This window comes from Leptosomus discolor, chromosome 5, assembly GCF_034619465.1.
Source record: "Leptosomus discolor isolate bLepDis1 chromosome 5, bLepDis1.hap2, whole genome shotgun sequence".
In the NCBI taxonomy this organism is placed as follows: domain Eukaryota; kingdom Metazoa; phylum Chordata; class Aves; order Leptosomiformes; family Leptosomidae; genus Leptosomus; species Leptosomus discolor.
In genome coordinates, this window is record NC_141395.1 from 6,179,385 (window position 1) to 6,195,204 (window position 15,820).

Consider the following 15,820-nt stretch of genomic DNA (forward strand, 5'->3'; position numbering starts at 1 on the left):
AAGGTAGATAAAGTAGAACATACTGATTTCTTTAGAAGAGAACTATTTTGATAAAAGTGTTTGGACTGTTCTACCCAGACAATTAATTGGTTGATTGTAGTTGTACGTATGGCCTTTAAAATCTTTGTAGTAGTCCAGCTTTTCTAGTAGTCCGCTTTTATTATATGTATGCTAAGGATCTCTTACAACATTCTACACTGTTGATACATTTTGTCTGTACTCATTAAGGAAAGAGTTTTACTCTAAATTTTTACGGAACAGTGGTCATTTTAATAAATTATGTACGGTTTCATTGAATTAATATTGTTATTTAAGAAACCTTCTGGCTGTCTTTCTCTGTTTCCTTAAGGTAGTGTTTGGTGTGATTTTATTATGTTCATCGAATCTTTTGTGTTTAGATTGTCCGATTGTTACTTCCCATTAAGTGATGAACAAAAAGAGAGTGTAAAAAAATGAGAAATTTCTTACCTATTTTTTCCCCCATAACTAGATTATCAAATTTGTTTGGTTAGAAAAAAAGCATTTTTTTCTTTTTTTTTTTTTTATTTTTCTTTAAATGGCACTGAAATTTATTTCACAGTGAGTTTATATGCTAATAGCTGATAGAATGGCTTTATTCCTTCCTAAATAATTAGTTGGTAGTCTGAATTGAAGGATAGCATCACATCTTGGATCCTCCAGAAGCAATATTTTATCACTTGTGGATTCCATAGGAGGGAGAGCAGGGTTAAATAGAACCTGTTTCAGACAGACAGTTCCAAATTGACAGTGGTTATTAGTCATTTTCTTCCAATTTTGAAATCTGTTTACTGTTTGATAATTCATCAATCTGGTGGCATCAGATGCAGAGATCAGTGGCAAAAATAGACTTTGCTACTTGAGATTTTCAGATGATGCTGTAAAACCATAGTTGTTCCTATGATGTAATTGCTCTTGGCGACATGCCCAGTGTTAACTATTTCTGTTGAAAAGGAGCTGGATGGCTGATACGCTGGTCTTGTGCACCTACAGGCTTGCAGCTGTGTTTTGATGGCTTACCTGATGTGAGAAGCTGTCTAGTGCAAAATGCATCAGACTCTAGAACACCAACACTCAGGCCATCGCAGGCCGTTCCAGGCACTCCCTCATGACTGACCCCTGATCTTGCGAAGTGTCTGGCTCCCCAGTTTAGAAGGGAATGCAAGCATTTTCATGCAGAGCATAACAGCACCTAAGAGTTAGTACCCATTTCTTGGAATTAAATTCAGGATGTTAACAGCCCTTTGTGGTGAGCAAGGCAGGGCTGGCACCTTAAAAGAGTTAAGCAGCAGGAAGGCTATGCTAGCAAGTAGAAAATACTAAGAATGAGAATTGTCAGTGTTTCTCTTTGTATTCCACATTTGGAAGCCTTCTGCTGAGCCACTCTGAGATGCATGCCTTTGTGGAACAGTTTAACAGTTTAGAAGAGCTGCTTTTCAAACGCAGCCTGTTGTGCAGCGTGTCCCTCAATATGGTACAAGAATCATGCCGCTCCAACTATAGGTCCTACTACACAAATGGCCATGAAACCCTAAAGGGTCTTGGCAGAAAAGATTAAACTGAGCTAATGCACCAGACTTAATACACCTTTGAAATGCAGCTTTATTGAATAAACAATTATTTCAAAAATGTGAAGAAATGAAGAAATTATGCCTGGACACAGAAAATAAGATTCCTTGCGCTTCTAAACCCGTTGATTTCCTTCCTTTCTGTGCTCACACAGCCGCCAGGTAGGAAACACAACATTTCTTAAGTTTCTGGTAATCTATCCAGATTTTTCACCCTAGCATTAGCCACATAATGAACTCTGATTTTAGGTTTAGCCCTAGAAGATTGCACCACGTAATTTCTACTCTTGCATTCCTCTCTCAGAACAAAGGTACAGTGTTGCCTGAGCTCTGAGTAAAGGCATTGCCAAGGTTTTACAAAGGATTTTTCTTTTATAGTACAAACATTTTATCCGTCTGAAAGGTTGGAAGGCCCAATTTCTGCTTTTCTCATTTAATTCAAACATTGTAAGCAATACTGTATACAAGTACAACAGTGCCCGTTAAGGCCTTTTCCTGTAGCTGTGGGTGTTTTGGTTTATCTGGAAAAAAGATACTAAGTCCGCTTCAAGCCTAGAAAGACTGTTTAAGAATTAAAGTGGTTGTTTTGAATAAGATCTTGAAGAATGAAATCATAGAATGCAGCGGTTTATATCAGGGGCACTGTAAGTCAGTGTTGTAGCAATGTCATTGAAACTACAATGCGTCGTATCAGTGGAAGTTTCAGTGCAAAACAGCTCCAAAAAAAAAGAATATTTAAAAAATAGGTTTTATAAAATTAACAGCCAGAGTTGATTAATGGAACAATGACTTAAGCAATTTATCTAATTTTTCATAAACTGTACTGTTTCTGTATAAATAAATAAATATTCATATCAAAGCTGTTCTTCCTTCTTTCTTTGTCTTTACAGTTCCGCTGCAAAACTGACAAATGTATTCCATTTTGGTGGAAATGTGACACTGTTGATGACTGTGGAGATGGCTCTGATGAGCCTGAGGAATGCCGTAAGTGCTTTCTGAATTTGGAACCCAGCTTTGTCAGTAGGGTCTCAATCAAATATAATGCTTTAGAGATGCTAGGAAGAGGATTTTTTTGAATGCTTTTGTTTGCAGCACTGTTTTCTTTTCCTTGGTCTCTGTCAAATTTACAAAAGGCGCAGGCTCTTCTTTGTCAGTTAACTCTTGTCTACTAACAGTCTTTGGAAAATCAAAAGAACGTGTTTTAAACCTTTACTTCATCCCTTTTATGTTTTTGCTAACAAGTTTTAGTTTAAAGCTACATTCTTACTGATTTTTATAAAGAAATACAAAATTCTGGCAGGTTTATTTGGTTTAATCTGCAGATAACAGAAATGTTGAGTTCTAATCTCATTTGCTTATGTTTCATCTCAGTTATACAAGTTTAGCTACAATTAATTAGTGCAGTTTTATGAACAGCACCGTTCTCCATGTGATTCCTACTAAGACTCTGTGCATTTTTCACAGTATGTTTTATATAAATATTTTCATTTTCCAGTTTTAAAAATATTATCAAAAGGAAATTTGGAGACTAAATTTCACCCCTCCAGTATGAACAATTTTATGCAATGACCATTTTTCATGTGTTCTGTGTAACTTTGACACACTGTCCTGAAGGTGGTGCAGATACAGCATATTTCTCGGTAGCCTCTCATATTCCTGATAGGAGGTTACTGTGGTATTCCCCTGTTGAACTGTAGGCAACTGGAAGACAATGATGATGATATTTTCAGCATCCCAAAGGATGGTTGCTGTGATGGTAGCTGATGCAAGTTTACTTGTTAGAAAAGTACCTTTCTAACTGAATTCACAAAGAGTAGTATCTGTTAATGATGCTATTTGTCAGTCCCAGTCACTGACTACTTTAGTGCTATTATATTAATGTACATAAATAAAAAGATCCTTGCCTTCTTTCCTTAAGCTCATATACACAGAATGCTTTACTATGTGTTCTGAAATCTTCTAGTTAAGTAACAGTTGATTTGATTTTTTGTATTGAAATCTCTCACCCACATTTGTACGATTTTATAATTGTTCTCTCTTTTTACTGCGGAGGCCTTTGAAGCAAGCTTTAATATATGTAATCATTCTACATGAGATTACAGTTTAAGCTACACTATGTTTATATAAAATATTACTATAGAGGTACATAATTGCTCATTCATTCAAATGGCAGTGGCTGTGAGAAGGAACAATGTTAGACCTTTCACGGGAAATAGAATTAGATACTGAGTTTCTTAAATGCAGACTTGAACTCAAGTGTTTTGACCCTAAATTGCAAGTCTCTGTTGAGCTAATAGTAAGCAGCAACATGTAGAGGGTTGCGCTCTGTTTCATTAGTAAGGTATAACTATAATTACACAAATTTAAAATCTCAGACTTTAATTTTGCAATAGTATGTGTACATTTTAGTGACTAATATGTACTCAGATCAAGATTATATGGGGAAAGGTTTATAAATTCTTCTTGTTTAAAACCAGTCCATAGAGGAAAAGCACCACTGTTGATACTTTAACCACTCCTCTGATAGTATTCATAAGTTCTCTTTTTTTCCCAGCTGAATTCAGATGTCAGCCAGGACGTTTTCAGTGCGGAACCGGACTTTGTGCTCTTCCAGCCTTTATCTGTGATGGAGAGAATGATTGTGGGGACAATTCTGATGAACTGAACTGTGGTAGGTGATTATGTACAGTGTAGTTTCAGAAGCATGCTCAACTGATTTAAATGCTGTGCTTTAAATTCTTTCCAGAAACTCTGGGTTTATTCTTTTACCTTTTAATTTTCAAATCTTTTAATCTTTAACTTTTAATCTTTTTAACTTGATATCTTTATTCTTTTAATTTGCAGACACACATGTGTGTCTGTCAGGTCAGTTCAAGTGCACAAAGAATCAGAAGTGTATTCCAATAAATCTGAGATGCAATGGACAGGATGATTGTGGCGATGAAGAAGATGAAAGAGACTGTCGTAAGTGATGTTTAGAGAATTTTGATGTGACAAATGTAGCTGGTTTTAAACAAGGAACTGAAGTAAAAAATGTAAAATACTGTAAATGTTCTCTATGTAAAATAATTTGAGGAACATGCAAACCAGTTAATTCATGGGATTGATTGATGTACAATGAGTCATATACAAGAGAACAAACTAAAATGTCATTTTTTACTTGTTATTTTTTAGTCATTGCAAAGAAGCGGGCTGTATAAACAATTAATTTCAAGCATTTAATTGGGTTTCTGAGTTACTGAAACATCCATTTTGCTCTTAACCACCTCAGAAATGGCTCATCTTCTTCAGGCTTTCATCTGCCATGCCTTGCAGCAGCACATTTCAGTGGAAAAAGATATTTTTCTGCATCTTTTATTGAAAAAGATGTAGATCCATAGCTCCTTCTACATCCTTTTTCTTTGATGGGAGTTTTCTACCTTTTCTGTTCCCTTTCGTCTGGGGACTTCTCTGTTAATTTGTCTATGTAACTTGATTTCTATTTACTCAGCTTTTAATGCATCTTTGTATAAATTCATTTTCCTTCCATATTTCTTGGATAAAAGTAAGAGAAAATATTTTCGGATTTAGAATGGAAATGTATTGAATAGCTTGTGTCTTTGATCATTTTGTAATTAAAATTATGGCGCTGTCTTGAAAGACATCTCTGTCCTTCACTCAAATCATTATTCAAATCTACTGCTGATCGGAGATGCTTATTCCTATTTTCTGAATTAGCTTTCTCAAGGTTTGCATACGCTGCATTTTTGCAAAGCACGTGGCCTGCTCCAAGGGAAGGGTTGCTAAGGATACAAAGGCTTTGCTGATGGTCATGTTTAATGGCCGTCTTCGAAACAGCTCGGCAGAGCTGTAGTCTCTGGCAGACAGGATTACACGTTGGTTTGCATGTTACGTTTCTTTGAAAACTGATTAAGTGGGGTCAGGTAAACTCCTGTGGAAGATGGGTGAGAGTGCTTTTTTTGTTACGAAGAACTGCACATGGTATATGGAAGGTTCCCAAAACCTTGAGGTGTAGCTGACAGAAATGAAATCAGAGCAGCAGAGTCTGCAGCACAGCAGTGCTCAGGGACTGTGGGAGGGATAGGGTCAGGATCAGCCGTGATGGAGTTGAAAACTTCCTAGGGATTAGTGGGAATAGGACAGTCTGCTGTGACATAAAGCAAGCCTTTTCAGTTGTCTGAAACTCAGCCATCAACCCACCTGCAAAGACACAGTGGGGAGCGGGGGAGGTTAATTATATACGGGTTTTTTATTTCTGTTCTGTCTTACCTAGACTTTATTAGCTTCTGTTCTAAGAAAGTTAAGTGTGCTAGTTTGTATTTTAATAAAACCTCACTTATGGCTTCTGAAGACTCCTCAGTTGCCTCTGGGGAGATTACAAAAAGGGGAGGTTTTAAGTAGGTCTACTATATTGGCTTGGGCTTCTGTCACAGGAGAGATAATAGATGAGATTATCTATTTCATTCTGATTTCACTGGACTAGGATTCATAAAATACAGACCTTCTTTGAGCTTTACCACTGTTTCATTTTATATATCAAGTGACCTTGAAAAAGTTGCATTTCTTACTTAAGGCTTTTCATATGTAAAATGGAGGTAATTATGTTTGTCTTCCTTGTAAAGCACTTTGAAATCCCCTGGTGAGGTGTCCTAGCTGAGAATCAGTGTTATTTTTTATAAGTATAGTTAGCAGCATAGCCAGGTCTAAATGCTTTTTAATTCCAGCACTGTAAATTTATGTATAGCTACGTGACACTAAAACAAATAATACACCAACTTTTAACAAACCTAAAATCCTGCCAAACCCAAGAAACAAGAATGATAGTATCAAGGAGCACATTGCTTTTCAATAGGGACAGGCAAGTTTGTTAACAACCTTACAGAGTGCTCTGGGTAAAAGTGGGACAAACATTCACATGAGAGAACATTATCAGAGAATAGAACGTACTGTTTTCCACCTATCTTCAGTTTAGAACAATTTGGAGGTTCTCGTACATATGCTTATCTCTAAAGAAATCCTTATGCATATGGTCACAAATGGGTTGCTCACAGTCCAGTCCAGAAATATGTCCTTTTTTCATCTTGCCTCTATATTCTGAGTTATAATGGTTTAAGAAATAGTGAGACCTGGCGTACATGCTGGTGAGGGAGTCAGTCTAGAATCACGTGAGTGCACTGAGGATCTTTGATGTTGTCAAGTGGCAGTTGCTTAACTGCTTTAACTTAGAGCATCCTGGAAGAATAGGATGGTTAGCTGCAGCGTTGCATCTTTAGCTTGCTGTAGGATTCATTCAAAAAATTGTTGTGCTAAACTGGTAAAGTCAAACAATTGTCAAAACTATTCTCAGCGTTCACCCATGGCCTCTTCTAACAGGGAGCACAGGTTTTCACCAAAATTAGACATAATTTTTATTACCTTTTCGATCAAAGCATTGAGAGCTGCCTTAGTCCTTCAAACTGACTTTCAGAATTGGTAACCGGTATTTAAGAAGTTAGGAAAAAAAAAATCTGACTGCTTTTTACTAAAGTGTTTTGATTGTATCAATGTCAAGTGTATTTGTTTTTAAAATAATATCACAGTAGACACTTTATTGAATTTGTTTGACTTTGCTGTTATACATAATGTATAAAAAGAAGACAAAATTATACACAATATAAACCTGAATGCTATTCTCTTACAGATGTTAAGTGATGCTAGAGGTATCCAATTTTTAAATTTTGAATCCTTTTTTTTTTTTTTTCTTTAAAACAAATATATTGAATATCAGCAGAAATTTCTATTTTTAATTTGGAATCCTTTTATTTAAAGCTGAAAACAGTTGTTCTCCAGACCATTTCCAGTGTAAAACAACAAAACACTGCATTTCTAAACTGTGGGTATGTGACGAAGACCCAGATTGTGCTGATGGATCAGACGAAGCTAACTGTGGTGAGTATGCTGGTGGCTTTGAATATAGCTTGACATTTTTGAAAAAAGTATCAAAAGGAAATAATCATCCCACTTAATATATCCTCTTTCAATGCATGATAATACCTATCTGATATGATAGCTGTATCTGGCTCATACAGTTCTTACTGAATGGGAATCTTTATATGAGTAGTCTATAAACGTATTATACTACTACTTTATTGGCAGGAGCTGTAAATGAGTATCTCATTTGGAATATAGCGACATTCTTGATTTTTCTTAGTGTTAGCCAGTTTCTGTCATTTTATTCTGCATACTTTGTTGCTGCTGAAGTTCATAGTGAAAAATGTAATAATTTGCAAATCATGTTGGTTAAGACTGGCTGTGCAGAAGGGTCCGGATTCCAACTGGGCAGGACCAACTTTTGCTTCTCTCTGTGAGCTCCAGGGAGTTATGTGCCTTGACACACCACTCCACCAAATTTGCATCTCCATATGACTTCTCAAGAACCCATGAAACTTATGTACTTAAATTTGATAGTTTGAGGCGGCAGATACTCTACAAAGAATATCAAGGATAGAACTGCACCATTGCCAAACCGAGCCCAAGTTTCTGTCAGATTTTACACAATATACTGAACCACAGTGTTCTACGCCACTGAGGCAGATTTTTCTAGAGCATAACTACTAGCTTTGAATCCAAGAATTTCTTTTATTGCTTTTTTGAAGATTCATTGTTGGATCACATATATAACTCTACAGATTTTATCATGTTTCTCATTGACAGATAAGCTGAATTTATTATATTTCTGCAGAAACAGTTCAAATTATTAAGACAATACTGATAGGAAGTTGAAAATCTAAGTAATTTTCACAATGGTCTGTACATGATCACACTGTATAGTAGAAGAAGTAGCTGTTCTCAGTCATTGCTTGCGTTGTTGGAAAGAACTGAGTCAACTCTTGTTGTAAATGAAAGGAAATGGTAAGTATTCATTAATCAGAGTCAGATTAAGTGGATCAGTATTGTTTGAAAATCGCTGAACGTGGATGTCAATGCAAGACGCACTCTCACCCAGTGCAGAAAAACTTGTGGAAATTTCAAAACAGGTCTATAGACGAAAAGATGGAAAAATCTTCCGAGATGGAAGAGAACAAGAAAAACAATTGTACAGAACATTCAGTGCTCTTGCTAGTATTCATCCATGCATCAATAACTGGTTTGATGAAACACGTGAGTCTGGACAGTTTATGCTACCTCTGAGACAACAGAGTAACAAAATTACAGGCTGTAATCAAGGACAAAGCATTGAGAGACAGACAGACTTCCATGGATATGTTTTAAGCAAATGACACAAGCACATATATGAAAATACTGGAGGTGGTAAATATGCCTGGGAAACTGAACTCTTCTTCAGCACTGAAAATCCAAGACCATTGTTTGAATTGTCAAGAAGGGGAAGCTAATGAATCATACAACTGGAGAGAAGTTGCAGTCAAGAAATCATTTGGCTTGAAGAAACAGTGAATGCAAAGGAGATGAACCTTTGCCATAGAGAGTCTTTATACCCTCTTGTGGGCTATCGCAGAGCTACCCCTGCACTGCTCACCTTCTGATCCACTCCACAGGTGTTTTCTCCTGCACTGTCCCCCATCACCTTGATCTCCAACACAACGTTTCTTTCCGATTCAGACAGCATTCCAAGCTTCCCAGCTGTGCATTCCCATTTCGAGCAATCCATGAAAGCCCAACTGATATGGCACAAAGGGTCTTAAAATAATTAATCTAATATCCTCAAGACACAAAGTTTAAAACTGAAGAGGAAAAACCCCCAAAACTAACGCTAAACAGGAAAAATTGTATTTATAATAGGTGCTTCACTGTGATTCATCATTTTAGCCAATATCTAAGACTCATCTTGCCATTTATTCTATCTCTGGTAGTGACTGAAAGCTAGTAATCTAGGAAAGAATATGTGAGCAAAGCAGGCCTGTATTGAAACTTCCCTGGGATACTCTTCCAGCCTCTAACAATTTGAGAAGCAGAGATACTGTGAGTCAAGTATGTCTCTGTATGCAATAAGCCTTGATGGATTTCGGTCTCTCTTAGCCTTTGTAAAGCTTTCACAACATGCTGCAAGGAGGAGTGCCACAGCTGAATTACGCACCTCCCTGGAAAACCACCTACACTTTGAATTTAATTCTGCCAGCTGCATATGATGCTCTTAGTTTTTGTGTTGGAGAAGACAGAACAATTTATCCATATTCACAATCTCTGTGCCACACACAGTTATGTACACATCGAACAACTAAGCCTTGTTAAGAACACAAGAAATGTGTTTAATCACATTTTAAGTTTTCCATACTTATAGCTTTTGAAATATGTTTAAATAATTTTATTAGAGTAGTTTTAACACTGTTCGATCTTCTGTGTTGCGTTTTTTTTTTTTTAATTTAAAGATGGTTTATTTTTGTGAGCTTGATAGAAATAAATTCTAAAGCTGCAAGCTGAGTATAATAAAGATCTGCATATGTTGATGCTAATACTAACTTATTATCGTTTATAGTTCATTTCCAAAATGCTTACAATGCGAAACTTGTATAAAGGGAAATCTTTTTCTTAAGTGCTGCATGGTCATATGTATTTTGCTCATTCAACATCTGCTACTGTGTGTTATTGGAGATATTATATTGAGTAAATTTATTAGAAGTAGTCTGAATGTATTAAGTCTTCAGTGGTTACTTTCTTGAAGTAGAATTAGGAAATGTAGGTTTAATAATGAGTGTATGGTGTTTTTCAAAGAACAGTAGGTAGAGTTAATTCATGCTTTCTGTCCAGGCAATTAAAAGAAGCCATTAGATTATGGTAATCCTTGCTTAAAACTTTAATACCTTACATCAAAAAAAAAAAGCCCTTTTTGAGTTAGAGTCTGAAGAAAGTTGTGTGTGGCCTTGGAAAGTGATTATAATCTTCTTTAAAAGTTATAAGTACTTCAGGTCTTTATTAGCATAATGTGTCAACATTAATATGGCTGCTTTCTGCTTCCTCACTTTTTCAATATTAATTTTATTTTGAGCCTAAAATGTCAACGTTTTTTTTTTTCTTATGATGATGACAAATATGTTCTTTGAGACATTTGAAGGATGCGTTATATAAACTTAAACTTAGTTCAACAGGCTTTTAATTTCCTGTATCCAGCATCAGTGACAGCCTGCCAAGCTCTGGAACAGCTAGCTGATCCGTGATCAAAAGCGAGTTTCTTCTCATTTTGGATTTTATCCCTCTCAGGCACACACATGCACACATGTGCACATATATAGAATTAAATTGCCAAAATGGTAATGTAGTGCAATTAGTGACAAATTAGTGCTTTAATTTATAGGGATTGATATTTGACTCAAAATGCTTTTGCAGTGCACATGTAATATTTTGGGGGTTGGGTTGGTTTGTTTTCCATGTGAGCCTCCATCCTATTTTCGTCATGCTCATTTAGAATTCTTTCTAAAATAAAATCCTAGGTCGGTGTGCACAAAAGACGAATGCCATCCAACCAGCCGCTACTTCAGGCGGTCACACAAACTTCTGAGAAGGGGCCTTTGTCTGTTGCAGTAGTTCAATAAACCTCTTCGTAATAATTTGAAGAGAGGAATATGAACATTGAGTTACCAGTACTTTCTTTGCCTTTGTACAATTCCTATCTGAACTTTCACATTTTAAGGTGGTCTCATTTTAAGAAAAATGGAAAACAATGTAGTGTGGAAGACACACAAAATGCGTGTGGGCCCATGTGTGCTTCTCAGGGTACCACAATTCAGAAAAATGTCTTGCGCAATTTCCTTCGAGTTGAGTACATCAGTCTTTCTCAAAGATCAGATTACACAGCTTTCCCAAATCTTCCCCTTTCTTGTATCTCAGTTCTAGTATCCTAGTGTTTTCATGGAGACTCATTAACATGAAGAAGGAAATACAAGACAAGGAATTCTGGTTTATAAGACATTGTCAAGTGTAAGCTACTATGAGAGTTCAGTCAAGGCAAAGAAAGAATAAAGCTTTGAGATTTGTGAAGTGAAGAAGAGAGCCTTACAAAAATGCAATGTATTTTGCATTTAAAAAACCCTAAATATTCTATTATGTTAGTAAAAATAAAGTAAGAAAATAAAGATTGATATTCAAGTGGTAATTATAAGGTTAGACTACACTTGGATAAATTAAAAATAAATTCAGGCTTTCCTCACAATGGTAAAGAAAATGGATTTAGCATCCTCAACAGCTAGATAATTCTTTATGAAGAAAAAGAAAAGATATATTGCATGTTCTCTTCGTCCTAGCAGGTGACTGAAATGAAGGGATGTCATCTCTGGCTTCTGTGTATTACTGATTAGATCGTGGTATTTCTATTGAATGTCGAAGGATAAATACAATGCAATCTGTCATTAGTCTCTAGGAGTCATTTTGTGGGCAGACATGTTAACGGCAGAGTGTGGACTTTGCTAGGAGTGCTTTAATAAACATAGAATGGATTTCTGGCTTGAAACTTGATCTTTTGCAAAGCTACAGAAACAAAATACAAGAGTCTCTTATTTTCAGGGGAGAATATTTTTATATTTTGTAATGTTAAATATTTAAGTGCTTACCAGTGCAAGTATTCGTACTGTCATGACTGAAATGTCATAGACTGTCATGTTGAGAAACACCACAGGGAAAAGTATTTTGGAAGAAAACTGCTTACAGTCACGATATTATCAGAGAATAAGGAACGACTGCAAAAGGTAGTGTTGTGATTATAAAATTTTTGAGTGTACCCAACTGAGCTGCAACACCATTTACCGCCACCTTCTTGATATTCGAACGTAGTTTTGATTTATCACTCTAGTTCCAGAAACACACCTAGAACAAAGCACAAAAAGAAGTAGTTCAGGCTCTAGCATCAAATCTAATACCTGTAATTTGTGATCCTTTCCATTTCACAGACAGAGAAAGCAGATTGATTTAAACTAGTGTTTCAGTCCTCCTTGATTCTGTCAGTCATTAGAACTCATTGAGTTCTAATAGCCTATGGAAATTTTGAAAATTTCTATTGAAATATTAGTGACATGTAATTTTAAATATGTCATTGAGGCTTCTACAAAGCAAACATTTTTTTTCCAAAGAAAATGTCATCAATAACTTTTTAATTTACTTCAATTCGTCTCAGTCCTTAGCACCTTAATTTCTGGAGAAATAAAAAATATAAATAAAAGACAGAAGCAGCTCCTTTCTGCTGGAGGAGTTCAGGATGTTCATGCATCTGCAAGAAGCTTTGCCTACAATGCTACTCTGTAATCAGGAAAGCTCACTAAAAATTTACTGCAGGAAGAAAATTAATCTCAGCTTAGCGTTATATGCTTTATAATGTTTTACTTTGTATAAGTAGACTTCCAATCCAAGACATCAGAAGGTGAAAATGTAAATCAAAATATAAAGTTTTCTGTCAGGTATGAGTAGTCTTTAATTATTATGTGCAAACATAACTTTTGCAAAATATATATTTAGTATACTTTCAAATAAATATTGTGGTTTACTGTGACCTGATCTTTGGTAGAGCAGCCTTACAGATAAATTCCAGGAAAAGTCAATGCAGTTTTTGAGACTCAGTGCAATAATACCCTCTCTTCAAACTAATGTGTGACCACTTCTGAATTTCCTGGGGTTTACTTTAAGCTACAGTGTAAACAGTCCATATTTTAATTTTATTATCAAATTTATGAGCATCTCTCTTTTGGTATGAATGAGTAAATAGGATCTTAAAGAATGTGGTATGAGTAGTAATTTATTTCTGCGAGTAACATTTCAAGTATTATGGTTGCTCACTCTTAAATGTATCTAGTAATATTCTCATGTCACTGTTTAGTAGCAGTCTTTCCCATTTTGACTCTTTGTCTGCAATGATGTAAATGATACTCATCTTAATTGCAGATAAAAAAACTTGTGGGCCTCATGAATTCCAGTGCAAGAACAACAACTGTATTCCAGATCATTGGAGATGTGACAGCCAAAATGATTGTGGTGATAATTCTGATGAAGAAAACTGTAGTAAGTAACTTTTACCTAAGTACACATTATAAGGAATGGAGTCAGTTTAGCAACATGTTAGAGTAAACTTTTCAGTTTTGATAAACTGCACGTGTATGATTTTATGCAACGACATCTGATCTGTTGAAAATCAGTTGACCAGAACCGAAAATGTCCCTTGCTGAAATTCTCAATGTTATTCATTCTTATAAAGAGCTGTAACTCTGTATCAGCTATGCAAAAATGCCCAGCCCGTGACTTCTCAATAATTTGGTCAGTTCAAAATAAATACTACAATCAGTTTACCTTTGTCAGTAAGTTACATATCACATTTCTTATCTCTAAATAAGAATCATAAAAGCTGCTCTATGGTAATGCGATAAACATTTGTTAACATTAAGGTTTGATCAAACACTACCTACCCATTACATTCATTATATTCCTGAGATTATTTGCCTTGTTTTGTATGGTAAGAAGTCCAGTTCTATAATATTTAATCACATTAATAAGTAGATAACGTTATTCAAAGTAACTCAGCATAGTTCTCTGCTACCTGTGAGGAATGCCTAAGAAATCTCTGTAATACCACTTTCAGTGAGTTGACTTTGATCTGATTTTCGGGAAGAAATGACAAGTTCTTAATGGTTTTCCCTGATAATCATTGCCTTTATAAAATATTTCAAGAAGGAAATTCTTCAAATAGTTCTGAAGTGCCTTCTCTTCAGTTGACAGTTTATGTTTCTCTTTTTCTTCTGAAATCCAAGAAATTAATATCTTGTTCTGTAGATAATCTTGAATACATATTCCTGATTGTATATCATGAATGTATATTTAGTATCTTCAAGGCAACGACCTAGAAATCTTAATAAATTAGGTGTTCTAATGCTGAGTACATGCTCTCTGCCCCTTTCTCCAGTCTGAGACATGGTGTCCATAGGTACATGTAGTTGGCTGAAGACTGGCTTATTTTGCTTGAGAGGTTAAAGTGGATATGTCTGCCATCTGTTTACTATCTGCATTTGAAAATGTTGTGAGTTTCTGTAAGCAGTAGAGCTGTAGCTTTCGTATGCAAGTGTTTTATCTAAAGGGGAAAATGTCATGTGGCTCAGTAATCACTCAGAGCCGATTATTGTTATACTCTGGGGGCGAGGGAGTGACACACAAAAGCTTTCTTAATTTCATCGGAGATTTTACGTAGAAAACGATTCTTAATGGTAGTGGGATTTTTTCCATTTTCATTAACATTATAAATATCAAGAGATTATTTTATGTTCTTTTATTCTCATGTAAAAATCAAATAGAGACATAGTTTTGCTATAGTGGTGTTAATCTACAATGACTAGATAATCTTTGGAAAATTAGAAAGTTTAAAAATCCCCAACTCCCACAAACATTATGTCTTTTCGCAAAATAAGTATCAAGTGTCTTATTTGAAATTTGCCGTGTGGGAAGTGGGATTTATTTATCCCCTAGCGTTAATAATTTTCTTCCTTAAAGTTTCGATTTTCATAGTACAAAGTGATTTATTTAAAAAAAAAAAAAAAAAGTCAAATAATGAGGGAGCAATCATCTGTCCAGTTGGGTTTTTAAAATATTTATTAAGCTTGCCATCTTTGTGTTCACATCAATAATGAAGTTCTATATTCAGTTCTTGACTGTTCTCTAGACTTGCAGATAAAGAAATCTGTAGTTGATTGTCATAGATGGAGTAAGTGAGTTGAGAGTACCCAGACACAGCCAGTGCCTCGGACTAGAGGCCGGTGTGGTGAGCTGTAGTTTGTGTTAGCTTTTTCTTCATTTTCTTTTGCTTGTCAAATGAATATTTCACTTCTAACTGTTGAATCCCATATTCTGTTGTTTAAGTTGAATACAGTAGGCTGATACAGTAAAATTCAAAGTCTTGGAAGCTTTGGGAAAATACATAATACTGTTCGGTTGTTTGAAATAGATGTATAAAATTATTCATAGGCTCTCAAGCCACTTATAGAATAAAGTGTAGTGAAACAAATATATATGAAAATAGAACTTCAAAAGCATTTGACAAACTATATTACATTGCACATTACAGTAAGTTGTTCATAGCATACATGAATATACAAAGGGGTTTGTCAGGCAACTCTGTCAGAAAATGAGTCGTTTCTCAAGAATGAGAGTGAATTCATTGAATTACAGAAAATCAGCTGAAGTATTTGCATTTCTCAGTATAGTTCCTTCGCATGCACACACAGCATCCCGGTGAAGTTATCAGGTGTGAAACAGAATGCATGTTGAAAGAA

At 35.5% G+C, this 15,820-nt stretch overlaps 1 protein-coding gene across 1 annotated transcript in view; it reads left to right on the top strand.

Moving 5' to 3' along the window:
* Positions 1 to 15,820, top strand: part of LRP1B (LDL receptor related protein 1B) — a 578,117-nt gene that overhangs the window by 484,901 nt on the left and 77,396 nt on the right. Inside the window, exons 65-69 of the mRNA XM_086465459.1 lie at positions 2,477 to 2,570; positions 4,141 to 4,257; positions 4,431 to 4,550; positions 7,395 to 7,514; positions 13,449 to 13,565. Of these exons, the coding sequence (XP_086321585.1) occupies positions 2,477 to 2,570; positions 4,141 to 4,257; positions 4,431 to 4,550; positions 7,395 to 7,514; positions 13,449 to 13,565 (568 nt within the window). The remainder of the gene's footprint in view (positions 1 to 2,476; positions 2,571 to 4,140; positions 4,258 to 4,430; positions 4,551 to 7,394; positions 7,515 to 13,448; positions 13,566 to 15,820) is intronic.